General features: G+C 35.8%; 1 protein-coding gene across 1 annotated transcript in view; it reads left to right on the plus strand.

Annotated features, from left to right (window-relative positions):
• Rnb (R and B) overlaps positions 1-14509 on the plus strand; it is a 76142-nt gene extending 61633 nt beyond the window's left edge. The window contains exon 10 of the mRNA XM_067149486.2: positions 7781-14509. Within this exon, the coding sequence (XP_067005587.2) occupies positions 7781-8326 (546 nt within the window). The 3' untranslated portion in view covers positions 8327-14509. The remainder of the gene's footprint in view (positions 1-7780) is intronic.
• The last annotated feature ends 380 nt before the right edge of the window (positions 14510-14889 follow it).

Below are 14889 nucleotides of genomic sequence, written 5' to 3' on the forward strand. Positions count from 1 at the left end.
ACGAAATGTATCATTTTTGAAACATTCTTTTGTTTTTTGAATGTATTCATCCTTGTTAATAACTACTGTTGTATTTCCTTTGTCAGCTTTTGTTATAAGGAGATTATCTTGCTGGACTTTGTTCTTAAGACTATTTATATGCATTTTGTTCGCTTTATTATTATTAGAGATGTTATCTTTTACTTTGTTGACGCTTTGTGGTAGTTTTTTTGCAATATCGTGCCTGACTTCTTCTCGTATTTCATGTGGAATTCTTTGTATAGCTAATTCTGTTTCTGTTACAGCGGTTGTGATGTTCTGTAATATTGAGGTGTTGCCGCAATTATGTTTAGGTCCTTTGCTTAATATTTCATTTTCTGCTTTGCTGAATATTGTGTTTGTAAGGTTTTTCACAGGTGGATAAAATTGATGCATTTTATCTCCCATAGATTGAGTTGAGTTGTCTGTTTTTGTGAAGTGAGTGACGTGTTTTGTTTCCTGTGTCCCAATTGGGATCACTTCCCGCACGTCACAAATGAGAAAATAGAAAATCTGGCCATAAAAAAGCAAAATACCTTAAATAAAAAAATCCTTGTTCTGTTGGATAGGATCTAAGCTACAGGTCTGGTACTATTATCACCACACTGTAGAGTGCGTTTAAGTTGCCCGCTGAGGGCCAAGTCAATGAATATTGAATTTTCACTACCGCATTGTATTCGAAACCGACTTTCAACCCATTAGGTCGTGTTACGTACATTTAGTACGTGTTGAAGAGATGCCAAGTACAGAACAAAAATGGCCACCATGGCTCAATTGGTAGAGCAACCGACGCAAAATCGGGAGGTTGTGGTTTCGGATCCCACTGGTGTCTGGTTTGCCATTTTTGTTCTGTACTTGGCATTTCTTCAACACGTACTAAATGTACATAACACGACCTAATAGGTTGAAAGTCTGTTTCAATGACAATGCGGTCGTGAAAATTCAATATTCATATTTCAAAAGTTTAGAAGTTCATGGATAGAGTCATATATGGTTTTAATAGGGTTGAATGGAGTAATATTTTTATAACTCTACGTAGGTGCTTTGAAAAGTTCTCGGAATGTACTAGAGTTAAGTATCTTACCTCGGTGGAACTGCTTTTATTTTTCAACATAGTCTCCCTGTAGACTAATGCATTTGGTCCAGCGATGTTCCAATGCCTTGATCCCATCTCGAAAATGAGATTCCTCCAGGCCTGCAAAATACCTCTCCAATTCGGCTGTCAGTTCTTCCCTTGTAGAAAATCTCCGTCCATCGAGGAAAATTTTCAGCTTGGGGAATAGATGAAAGTCTGATGGTGCCAAATCAGGTGAATAAGATGAATGTGGCAACAATTCGTACCCCAGTTCATGAAGTTTTGCCATGGCAATAACACTTGTGTGTGGCGGAGCGTTGTCCTGATGAAAGATGACCTTTTTCCTTGCCAAACCAGGCCTTGTTTTGTGTATCTTTTCCTGTAGTTGGTCTAGGAGGTTTGCATAGTATTGCCCCGTAATTGTTTGTGGCCAGGAGGAAGATAATCTATCAGCAGAATGCCTTTTGCATCCCAGAAAACTGAGGCCATAACCTTTCCGTCTGAACTCGCTGCCTTTGCTTTCTTTGGTGGTGGTGAATCAGTATGTTTCCACTGCTTTGACTGCTGTTTTGTCTCTGGGGTATAGTAGTGGACCCAAGTTTCATCTGTAGTCACAAAGCGGCGTAAAAAATCTTGTTGGTTGCACTGAAAATGGGCCAGACTTTGTTCGGACATTTCCAATCTGGTGCGTTTATTGTCTAATGTCAAAAGCCATGGCATCCATCTTGCGGATAATTTTTTCATACCCAATTCTTCGGTTAAAATATAATATACCCGTTCAGTAGACATCCCTACAGCTTCAGCAATCTCCCGCACTTTCAGTCGACGATCCTCCATGACCATTTTATGCACTTTTGCGATAAATTCTGGGGTCGTAACACTTTTTGGCCGTCCACTACGCGGGTCATCATCTGAGCTCTCCCGACCAAATTTAAACTCGCTGATCCACTTGGCAACAGTTGAAAATGAAGGAGCAGAGTCCCCCAGTGTGTTCTAAAAGTCGGCATGAATTTCCTTTGCTGTCATACCTTTCTGTACAAAGTATTTAATCACTGCTCGAATCTCAGTTTTTTTTCCATTGTCACAAATCACTACGCAGGAACAACAAGAAAGAGTTGTCACTACCACACTCCTGGAGCTAGAGCACTGACGCGCCACGTGTTTATTCACAAAGGATGTGTGATTATTGTGCAGGAACCTCGTTGCTCTAGCACTGACATCTAGCAGTGATTCCAAGAACTTTTCAAACCGTCCTCGTATTTGAAGTTAGCGTTACAAAAGGAATTATCCTATGTTTACCTCTTAAAATGTAATCTTCTTTACCGGGTCAAACTACTGTAGACAACATTGATTTTCACCTCATGCAAAACTACATACCTGTATTATTTATTTCCATGCTTTCCACGTACACTTGTTTAGTATCACTTGTAAGCAGGGCCAAATTTAACTACTACAACACCTCTGGGCCCAAATAATTTTGCACCCCTCTTCCTTAAACTTGATAAGCTAAAATTGCAATTACTATTATTTTTATATAATTAATAAAGTAATACAGTAGAATGCCTCCAAGGTAAAACATCAAACATTCTCATGTTCTGTTACCCACTGATTTCTGTTCTTCCAATCAATGAAGCCTGTTATTGCAAATTGGTATGTCCCTCCAAAAAGTTTACAAGGAGCACAAAAACAGATTGTTGGCTGCAGGAATAAACCAGATATTCACTTTTCATAATGTTTCGATTTAAAAGCTTTCTTTCAACGAGCACTTTTGTCAGAAATCGCTAATTGTCTGGATACATCTACATACATTTCTTTTATGTATGTATTATCTGTAAATTAATTATGTGGTTAAGTGTAAGAGAGGGCCACGAGCCCTACCTTCGCCACTGCTAAAGTCAATAAATAAATAAATAAATAAATAAATAAATAAACATAGAATTTCAGAAATTGTCCTGTTTTTAATTCCACTGTTAGCACAGTAGTCTCTAGTAACATTATTCATAAGCCAAAAATAATTGTTTGGTTTAAAAATATCTTTTCTTAGTATTAAATCATCTTCACGATTTTCACTTACAGTTCCAACAGCAGACCAATGGATGTGCAACTAAAATTGGGCATACACTCATCAAAGTTTTTCTGTGCTGGTACCATCATTTTTAATTTTATGATTGTTTAAGAGGAAGTTGTATGAGTTATAGTTTGGATCCTGTGGAAAAACAAGTCTAATTTTGGTGTTTGAGAGAACAATTTGTTTTCCCTCCTCTTCTTCTCTTCTGCTAATCTCGGATAATTTGCATCACTTATGCGATCATTTTCAACCATCCATGTTGTGTATGCAACAGGAAAAACTCTCACAAAATGAAAAAATGGCTTTCAATTTCACGGACTTCTCCGGAACTCTTGGTATTATGGGAAATTAGCCGCCTTCTCGATTCACTCAACACCACACGGTCTCTCTAGGTGGCATTGATTTACCGCCCACTTAATTGAGTTGCAGACCGAAGTCATCTTGATACCCAAACGTAGAACTGAGGGTGGCTGTGTTTCAACATTTTGTCAGTATTTATAATATTACGGACAACTTATGTGAAAACATAAGCGGGACGAAAATTCCGTTATTCATGTTGGGGACTTTAGCTTTTGAATACTACAAAAGTATATGCTTTCTAAAATCTCGTTTTGAAACTATTAGACCTTTTCAGTTTTGCCGCCCTGGTCCCGGCCCAGAAGGCCCATGCCTAAATACGGTCTTGTAGGACTTTAAACAAGGCTAACTTTAGTACAACTGAAGAACAACAGAGAGCAAGCAAAGCAGTTGGGGTTTGTTTGTGCTATCTCGTCATAACAAATATCTGGCAAACATTCCTTGTACAGTCAAGAACATAAATCAGTAACAGTAATAATTATTAAATTAATGTCGTAATGGTCCACCTTTTTCAATACTATAATATGCAATATTATTGAATTACATTGGACCATTACAACATTAATTTAATAATTATTATTGTGATCACAATTCAATATGGATCAAAACCATGAAGTTTATATCCTATGACATAAATCAGTATACATTTGGGTCCAAGTCAAGAAGTCAAAAAATTATTTTTGACCAATTGGATCAGGAAAATTGCACACTGTGTTGTGATGTTTCCCTACACCATGACAGACACAATGCCAAACCTGTCCAGTTCCCGGATTGTTGCTTCTGTATACTGCACTCCATGGCGATGATACACGCACAGGCAACTATAATTCTGTGTTAGGCAAAAGTAGGATTCACCCGTGAACAGCACATTGCGCTATTGTCAGAGCTGCCAGTTGTGATGTACCTGCACAAATCTCAGTGGATGAGGGGCTAACTGCAAGCATTTATGAAGCCTTTGTGATGTTTAGCCTGCTTCTTGACTATTGTTGCCCTCATGTTATTTTGGTGGTCCCGAGCAGAAGCACTGTGCAGTCGAAGGGAACAGTTGACCACATATCTTTCCTGTCTAGCCTATGTTTTCTACTTTCTACCCTGACCCAGTCTCCTAATTATGTTGGTGGTGATTCTTGCTTTAAGAGGAGGTAATACAGGGCAGCTTTCCTTTAATGAATTGGAGAAAATATGGAAGAGGTCTGACACTTTGGAGAATGTAGTTATTGGCAAAAGGAAGAGAATGGCCGTGAAGGACGTGAAAATTAAAAACTCCCTAGGCCTTGCAAACCTAATATCATTGGAGTCAGAATAAAATGTAGGACAAGGAAGATCAAATAGGAAAGTAACACAAATTAGTGAAAACAATGTCACATTCAGCTTGGGACCCTGTTGTCGCCAGCCCACGCTCCCAAGTTGAAAGCCCTGGGGTCCCCATTTAGTTGCCTCGTACAGCAAGAAGGGGATACTGGGGATGCATTCTCTACCACCTCCACCCACAGAGGATTGAGCTCCTAGTGTACAAACCTGTTTCCTTGATTCGTTTCATACATCAAGGTCAGTAGCACTGCACAAATAGTCCTGCTTTCATGCACAAATAGCTTCTGCTTCCATTAGATACCTCATTTTGACTGTCTGAACTTAAGCAAGCTGTACAAGCATGAGCTTGTCACCTATAGACAGTGTGCCTCATTGATAATCACCCACTTTAATATTTGACTTAACACAATACATTTTACTATTTCATTGAGGGAATAGCTAATCTCATATACCATAAATCTTTTTAAAGCATGTTGGAATAATACATAACTTCTGTATCTTAAAACAGTAACGGGTTAAAAGCTACAGTCGACCAAAATCATGTCCCTCAAATTCTTTTGAGCAGTGTATAATAAGCTTCCAAAGGTTAACAGATATTGGTTCAATCAGCTCATTAAAAATTCTCCTGCTGAGTAACTGCATCTATAATAACGAAGAATACATGAAGAAATGCTGGTAATTGTACCATTGCTAACTTCTCAATGTTCTTAATATCTTGTTGATAGCTTTAAAATATATCTCATTGCTTGTTTACTTGTTTTTACTACCTCCTTTACAGATTTTTGCTCTCTTCTAATGTCAAGGTACTTGCTTACCAGTATTTATGCATTTTTCATTATTGTACAAAGATTATTGTTACTGTTAAGAAATCATTTGACAATTGTTATGCTGTCTGCATACTTCATAATACTGTATGTGATTGTACAGTCTGTGGAAACTAAACAAATGATTGAAAATTGATCTTCATTTGTCCCACACAAAATTATAGGGTGTACAGAATATGTATATTCTTATGAGGGTGCATTGTGGGTTTTATGACCTTACCAGTGTTGATATATATATATTCGTTCAGGAAAGCATCATTATTTTGTCACTTTTGAGGCTGAGGGCATAGTCGGAACACAAGAAAGTTTGATTACAGAGGAGCAGTAGTATTTATGTAATACTGTACTAATAAAAGTACAATGAGTACAAACAATAATAAATAGGTATACATTAAACACTTAAAAATGAAAAGAAAGTCAATCATGCTCATTTGTCTGGCAGATAACATTCCAGATTTTGCTGCTAAATCCCTCCATTTCTATATCCACAAAACGTCCATAGACATGGAACAAGAATTCTGTTCAGTGTACAGAAGAGCTAAATCGAAAGCCTCCTTGACATCTGCAAAGGGTACTTAACCAGGAGATTCGTAGTTTTCATCATTGTCGTATTTTCATTATCATCTGCACTCTAGAAAACAGCTGCAATGATCTGATCATCTAGTTCTTGCATTGTGCAGTCAACATCAGTTTTCAAGATTTGCAAATCTTGGGACAATTGCCTATGTATCTTCATCTTCATTTTGATTGTCATTTTGATCAATTTCAACTGCCATTTTTGGCCAAAGTTTAAACCAGGATTTTTCAAGTTTTGATGCTTTCATTTCTTCTCAAGCCTAGCTACTGTATAAATAAAAATCCTTTATATTAAAAGATTTAATTGCCTTCCTTTTTCTTCTCTAAAGTAGATGCAACATATTTCCAATGATATTTCCTCATTAGCCATTCAGTTACTTACGATCCATGATCCATGGGTTAGTTGAGAGATGTGACATTTGAAGGAGGAAATACAGCTTTTATTTCCCCCTTTCCTAATTCCTGTTCAGATGGATGTGATGGTGCATTATCCAGCATCAAAAAAGGCATGTACAGAGAGTTGTTTTCCCTTCAAATGTTGTTCAGCTGCAGGCACAAACTGCTCAAAGAACCAAAATTTAAAGGGGTGACAAATTAATATTCTTGAATGCCCTTGGTATTTATAATTTGCTGGTTATAAAGAGCTGTAATTTATCACTGTAGGCCTTCGGGCTGAGCAACGGTCGCTTGGTAGGCCATGGCCCTTCGGGGCTGTTGCATCATGGAGTTTGGGAGGGTTGGTTAGTATTGCTGCAAGTAGCAAGAGTTCTTTCTGCAAGCCTCTTGATCAGGTGTTATGTTATTTTCTTTAACAATTATTTCAAATTGTGAAATTCTTTATTCAAAATAACTGCTTTTCTTTGATAATGGGGCCAAACAGTGAAGTTCCTTCCTTCTTTCCTGCAAAACCACAGTCATGATCTAACAGTTCAGATTTAGGCTTTTTCAGCAGTTTTTTTTTACGATTTTTATGTCCTTTCTTAAAAACTGTCATTGTGTTTCTAGTTCTTTCCTGTTCTTTCTCTAGTCTTTAATCGTAGTAACATCTACATCAACTTCATTTGCAATTTTTTGTTGGAACTCGCCTTTGTCTAATTTTTGAAGCACTTGTAACTTATCTTCTAAAGTCAGCGTAACATGTTTACACTTTTTGGTTGTTATAATGTGACGAGTACGCAAACTAAGAGGAAATTTCTTTCTGTAAAACACAAAAACTGTTTACCTTTAAAAGAAACACTAATGATGAACACTTGCTAAGCAAGGCATCAGAATGCACTGGTTGGTCAAGTATCACCAGCTAATTTACTCAACAATGTATTGTATGTAATGTTTCAAGTGCCAGCATGCCTACTATGTACATAAAATAAACTGAGAATGAAGTCTATATGTTGCAATCTAGTTTGTATATATGTACAGTATATCTGGACATGTATCATAGTTGGATTATGCGGAGGTGGTCAGATTAATGGTGTTCTACTGTATATGTAAAAAAAAAAAAATCACCATGTAATGGCAATATACTCACTGATTGATTTCTCTTCTTTTCTTTAGGAACCTGATGATGGTCTGAGTCTGATTCTGGATGATGGGAGTAAAGTTTCAACCAACAAAAACCTTCTTTGCTTATGCTCGCCAGTTTTTGATGCCATGTTACAAGGCAGTTTCATGGAATCATCTCAGCAGTCTGTACGTCTGCAACATGTTTCTTACAGTTGCGTAGTTCATCTTTTATATATTATGAGGCTAGGGAGAGTTCCTCATTGCTTGCCTGGTCTTAATTTATCTACAGCTATGGAACTTTTGGTGACCCTTGATAAATTCTTGGTTCCTGGTTGTGATCAGTTGGCTGAATTAATCATTCGTCAATTTTTGAAACCTAAGACTGTATCTTGTATGTATCAGCATATGTCTGAAATGGGAAATTTGATTTATTGCAATTACATTCGAACAAGGACAGTTGAATTCATTCTTGCTGCAGAAATAACTTCAAAGGATAGACTTAATATATTCAATGAACTCACAGAAACAGTGTATCCACATCAAGCTTTGGAGGACGTCTTCCACCTTTTGCAGGAAAAACTTCTTTCACCCAACTGAAGTTAGTACCATATTCACACATTCTAAAATTGGTCAGATACAGGTATATAAGATCAGATATTATTCATCATACTAGAAAATACCAGAAAACCGCAAAGGTTGATTCATGTAAATGTGTATACATGCATATCACAGTGCTCATATGGATTTATGGGAACACATTTCTGTTTTCTGCAGCACGTGTCGCATTAAATATCTTCTTTTTTGTCCTTTTAGCCATTTGAGTTACTTCATTATCTGTTTGTCAGTGGTTTAAAAGGACAACAAATTATAACTGGTTATTTTTATTATGGGTTATTTAGGTAGGGAAGCTTAAGAACATAATACAAATTATGGAAACCTGTGGAGAACAACAGCTTACCTGGAAAGAATGTGATCGAAAGTAGATACACCTCTTCTTCTTCCTAGAGTTTTCCCGCTGGTATAGCGTCCACTGTTCTAATCTTGGCTTGCCATTTTGCATGGTCTTGGGCATCGTGTGGTTTTTAAGTCCAGAGTCTTCATATCCGTATTCACTGTGTCATGCCAGCACTGCTTTGGACGTCTGCGTGGTCGTTGCCCATTAATTTCAAAGGTGTGGGTGAAATTGGCTACCGTTCCAGGTGCAGTACGCAGGACGTGACCATACCGTTGGAGACATTTTTCCCGTGCCTTCTCAGTGATGGGTGCAAAGCCCATTTGCTGGAGGATGGTGTCGTTTTTGATACGATGCAGGAGTGTGATGCCCATCGACCAGTGGAGCATGCACATTTCCATGGTGTGTAATTGGCGCTTTGTAGTTTTGTCAGCTGGTCAACATTCAACATCGCATAAAGCAACAGGACGTGCTACCATGCGCGGTATATTTTGGACTTCAGATTGAGCCGTTGCTTGGGATGGTTTCCAGTTTTTCGGTCTTCCTTTTGTTCAGTCTAAGACCGTACTGTGAGAGATGGCTTTTCCAATCTTCAACTTGATGCTGCAATCCACTTCTGGTGGTATCAGTAAGTGCGACATCATCTGCGTATAAGAGAGTCCAAGGGACACTCCTCTGCAGGTCCCGTGTTATTGTGTCCATATACAGTATGCAGAAAAAGCACTGAGATGAATACAGCATTTTGTTTCTCTTCTGTACGTGTTGATTATGTACCTGATTCTTAGCTGGTAAGTTTCTGCTGCTCATCAATTTGTTTTGTATATATTCATATTTTCTTTTAAAACTTTGTGAAAAAGGAAAGTAGTCCAAACTTGCTTTACTACAGGTAGCCTTAATAACTCTCAAAGAAAACAAAAACAATTGTTCTGAATTTTGTTTATTGTTGTCCTTCAGTGTGTATATATGTATATTTACTTATTTTATAATTTGATCTCTTTCTGACATGTACACATATATGGTTAGTCCTTGCATACAATCCTATAAAATTGAATTAACCTTGTTATTAAAAAAATGTGTTTCCATAATTTTTTATGTGTGTATTGTATGCATACTCATGTGTAATGTTGGATAATCAAAAATGAAATTAATCCTGCACTACACAATTCATCAACAATTCTTATTTTTACCCTTTTTCACAGTAAACATTATTGTAAGCATGTGTGACACATTTAAATCACTGAACTTAGTCAAAAAATTTGCAACCTTGGATACAATAAACAAATTACATAGAACTGTAAAACAATCATTACATAAGGTACAAGATTGGAAAAAGTTTTTGCACTCAGGCCTCAAACCTAAGTCCCCTTCTCTCTGGACAGAAATACTAGTTGAAAATGATTGTAATATAATGGAAATTTCTCAGTTTCTCAGTAGTATACACACAGAAGAAAACATCATAGGGCTGTAAAAGTACAAAATATTCATTAATATTATTTGGTTTGTTTTGCCAGTCCCTCAGTGTAGGGGTAGCGAGCTTCTTATCTGGAAGCATCCAGTTCCATTCCAAGCCAGGTCAGGGATTTTTACCTGGATCTGAGGGCTGGTTCGAGGTTCACTTAGCCTACATGAGAACAGTTGAGCAATATGATGGTGAGAGAGCAGCCTTGGTCTAGAAAGCCAAAAGCAATGGCCGGGAGGTTTTATCACGCTGATCATGCATATCTCGTAATCTGTAGGCCTTCCGGCTGCACAGCGGTCAATTTAAAAAAAATTTATTTTGTTTATTTAAACAATGTTCCTGTCGCACTAACAAATTTGCTTTGTGACAATTAGTCCTAAATATCACTTTCTTACTTGTTTTATAATTTTACTGGTTGTTACATTTGGACAAACTGTGTATATTTGTAACTGTATTGTAAGAATGCATGTACTAATATACACCTTATTTGCTTTTTAGTTTCTAAGGTTGCTCTTTACTATGTCCCATGACTTCAATGTGTGTCACTCTCTCCACAATAATGTGTGTACTGTCCCAAATATCTGATGTTGCTACTGTGGGTATCTGAAAAAGCTCTTCGCATATTTGAATAATTATTAACATATTGTATCTTGACTAGCAGATTTAAGTGGTTAAATATTGGTTTGTAACCTTTTCTATATTTAGGAAGGTCCGTTTGATGATCTTGTTTTAATCTTGGGAAGACCTTGAAAGCAGTTTATTCCAAAAAAACATAACCTCACCCATTGTGAATGAAGCTTGTATGTAACATCAAGAATTATTTTTTATCAGGATAATCAGTTTCTTCCCTAATCTTTGCTATTCATAATGAAAAGTTTGTTTTTGTAGTATTAGGGAAAATATGGTGTTTGATGCTGATGATGATGCTTGTTGTTTAAAGGGGCCTAACATCGTAGGTCATGGGCCCAATATGGTGTTTAGTACAGTGTTTCTCACTCAAACAAACTATACATTTAGCCAGTGTTAGTATATTGAATATCATTCATGAGAAACAAGAGACTCTTACAAGCAAACAGTATATTATTTTAAATTGCCTGCTCCAACTGTTGGGAATACACTGAAGCAGTAAATGTTTAACTACAGCCCATTTCACTCTATATTCATTGGATAGTCCTTCTAACTCCCACTTCTTTTAGATGTTCTGTCACTACATGTATGGAGTGAATTTCTGTTGTATCATCTAGGACAGGATTGACCAACTTAATACCTACAGAGAGCCAAAGTTAATGTAGAGAAATCCATCAGGGGCAAGATCATGCTTTAAGTTTTGTTTTATCCATGCAGAATTAAAAATACAAGTTGTATAGATGAATATACTTTAATAAACAAACATCAGATACCTGGAAATTTGTAATTATTCACTGCAAAATAAAACTATAGAAATAATCTTTCTGCAAGAATGAGTACAGAAATATGAAACATAACTTAGTTTCATGGTCCTTAAATAATTTCAGACATCTTCACACACTGTTCAATGAAAACATTGTTGTTTCTAAATATTGGAAACCAACCAATTATTAAAATCCACTTCTAATTATGAGATGAATATGTGAAGAATCTGAAAGTCTGTTTCTTTTCTTAGATTTTACTTGCTACATTGAAGAAAACACTGCTTTTCAAATAAAGGTACTGGCAAAAATAGAGCAAAGTTTTGAGAGTCCAGTGGGTAATGTGATGGTGAGACCAGTTTCCAGAATTCAACTCCTGAGATGTGTTGATGGATGGATTACACTATTTATTACAGTATTGTAATGGTGGAGTCACTCAATTATTTAAGACCTATCTTGTTGAGGGTGACAATACGGATTAATTATGAAATTTATTTCTTATGGTAGCTGATATTCAATATCACAGTGTAATAAATTATTCAATAACGAAAAAAATCAGATCAAAATCTTTCAAAATTTGCACACGTCTATCAAATTTAAGTTGGTTCCTTAATAATTTCAGCATATTCCTCAGATTCTGTGTCCTCTTCCGCTAACAGTTTCTGACAACAAGGAAAATGTTATTCTTTACCAAAGCAGACCTAAATAATTCTAGATTTTGCAAAAATTGTCAACACAGCCAACCTTTTGACTTATTGTCTGCTTCTTTCCCTGCAATTGCAAATTTAGGACATTCAGATGTTGAGTGATTTCGACGTGAAAAGCCAAGTTTCTTAAGAATCCGAATTGTTCTATGGTTCTACAGAATTCAAAATATTTTTCCTTAGAAATGTGACATTTCACAATGGACTTAAAGAAGGGAAAATTATATCAAGTTTCTGTCACTTTGGGAATAGCTGGTTGATGCAGAAGACAAATTGAAAAACTAGTATATTGGTTTCACTTAGTCACTACCTGTAGGTTTATTTACAATTCAAAGTTGTAAAAGCATCTTATTCAAATAACAGGACATGTTTCGGTTGCATTAGGCCATCTTCAACTGTCTAGAATTAACTTAAAATTAATATATATTGAAAGTTAGAAAATTAATATATTAAAAGTTTTAAGTTAATTCTAGACAACCGAAGATGGCCGAAATGTCCTGTTATTTTAATAAGATGCTTTTGCAACTTTGAATTGTAAATAAACTTATAGGTATTGACTAGGTGAAACCAATATACTAGTTTTTCAATTTATATAACATAATTGTCAATATGGGTCGAAAATGAAATTTATTTCATGCCAAAGATTGTTATTTGTGGAATGAATTGTATTCATGGTCTTTCTGTTATCCACATAAAAAATACTTTATACCGTAGTTATCTGGTATATCGTGTATGTAAACTATAAATGTAAATATTTAAAACAAAGAATGCCTTTTCAGAGACATGCAACATGAAAGCTGTTGTGAATTAGCAAGCATCATTTTAGAGACTAGACTTAATGGAATGAAATATAAAATTGATTTACACCCCATATGTATGCAAAGTAGGTACTTTATGAAATTGACATGCACATGTCATATGGAAAGATATCAAGTTATCAAAAGGTTACTTGACAAGTTGGGAAGATGTTGAAGGTGGATACGTTCATTTGGCTTTAATTTATGGTAGCTACAAGAGTGAATAGAGATATGCACTTGAGTTTGAATCATATTTAATGAAGTATTTCTTGTATTTATATGTATTAAGATAGGAATATTTAATTTGCAGTTTGTTCAGTCAACTCTTGTCAAATCTTGCCTATACCAGTATCTAAAACTGGTAAATTGATAACTGTTATGTATACAATTATTTATGTTTTGATCCTTCATATGAAGGCTTAAGGGTGGAAAGAGTTTTAACACTTTATTTACTGTTGTAATATTCTTTACAAATTTAACAGAGATGAATGGCACAGGTTTCTGTGAGAAAAGAATTGCTCCTTATTAAACATTACCTTATATATTTACCTTTCTATTTATTTTACTTATATCATGCCAGTGGTACTCAGTGTAACTGATGCAAAATATATGAGTTCTTTTATCAGTGCCGCAATGTCAACATTTATATTTATAATTTAAAGACTAGTTTAATTTTGGTATGATGTAAAAGATGAGTTGTAGTTCAAGAGCTGAATGGTTCATGAATGTGACGGGTTAGTTGAATCATTCCTCACCAGAAGAGTAAATTTGTCTTTTCTTTTACCTTGAATACTGTGTTTTTGAAACCTTTATGGATTGTTGTTATTGAGAATTGAGAAATATTTTATCTTCCAAATTTTCACAAGATGAATGTATTCTAATAATTGCAAATATGTTCAAGAAGTTTAGGTCACTTATGGTTGGGGGCTACAAATACAATGTAATTTTCATATTTTTTGTGTAATTCTGTGCTATACAATTTTCTATAATTGCATTGGAAATGTTCTCATAAAAGAAGGCAGCTCCATTATAAACTTGCAAAGGTGAAATGATTGTTATTTTAATTGGTAGATATTAAAGAAAACAAAACAAAATAGTAGAGTTGGATTTGAACAAGGAATACTACAATATAAGTCGGTGCCTGCCATCAATTGCCTTGTTAAAGGGATGTAGAAAGCATGGAGGCCAATTGCAGAATTAGAAATTTGGTTCATTTTTGTCAGAAAAATGAAGTGGATTCTATAAATCTCCAGTTTTTATTTCAGGTCAAAGGTAAAGGTCTAATTTAATTTTTCCAAACAGCTTTGTCTTAAACAACCATGTTTCTGTGGAGGTCTTGCCCGGTACTGTGAATTAATTCTTTATGTAATAATAAATAAATAACATCATATAGACAACAATTAAATATCATCATTTCACCACCTGACGATGTAGCACAGTCTCTGAAACACATAGTGGAGTAAATCATTTAATAAAACCTGTTGACTGATAACAGTTTTTATTATTACATAAAGAAACAGCTGTGTGTCCACTCTCCTCTTCATATTCAGACAACACACCACACTACCAACCACCATAGAAACACACAATAGTGATTACATCCCTCCATATAGGGTTAGCATCAGGAAGGGCATCCGACCGTAAAACAGGGCTAAATCCGTGTGTGTGTGTGTGTGTGTGTGTGTGTGTGTGTGTGTGACACAATTCGCACCCACGACCCCGCAGGTGTGGGAAAAGTGGTAGAAGAAGAAGAAACAGCTTTGTGTCATTCATTTGTCATAGATTAAGAATAGAAAATCTGGGCAAAACCAGGATAAATGCATGAACTGGTTTATATACAAGCCCATCAATAGTAAAAGG

The sequence above is a fragment of the Anabrus simplex genome, chromosome 6 (genome assembly GCF_040414725.1).
Source record: "Anabrus simplex isolate iqAnaSimp1 chromosome 6, ASM4041472v1, whole genome shotgun sequence".
Classification (NCBI taxonomy): domain Eukaryota; kingdom Metazoa; phylum Arthropoda; class Insecta; order Orthoptera; family Tettigoniidae; genus Anabrus; species Anabrus simplex.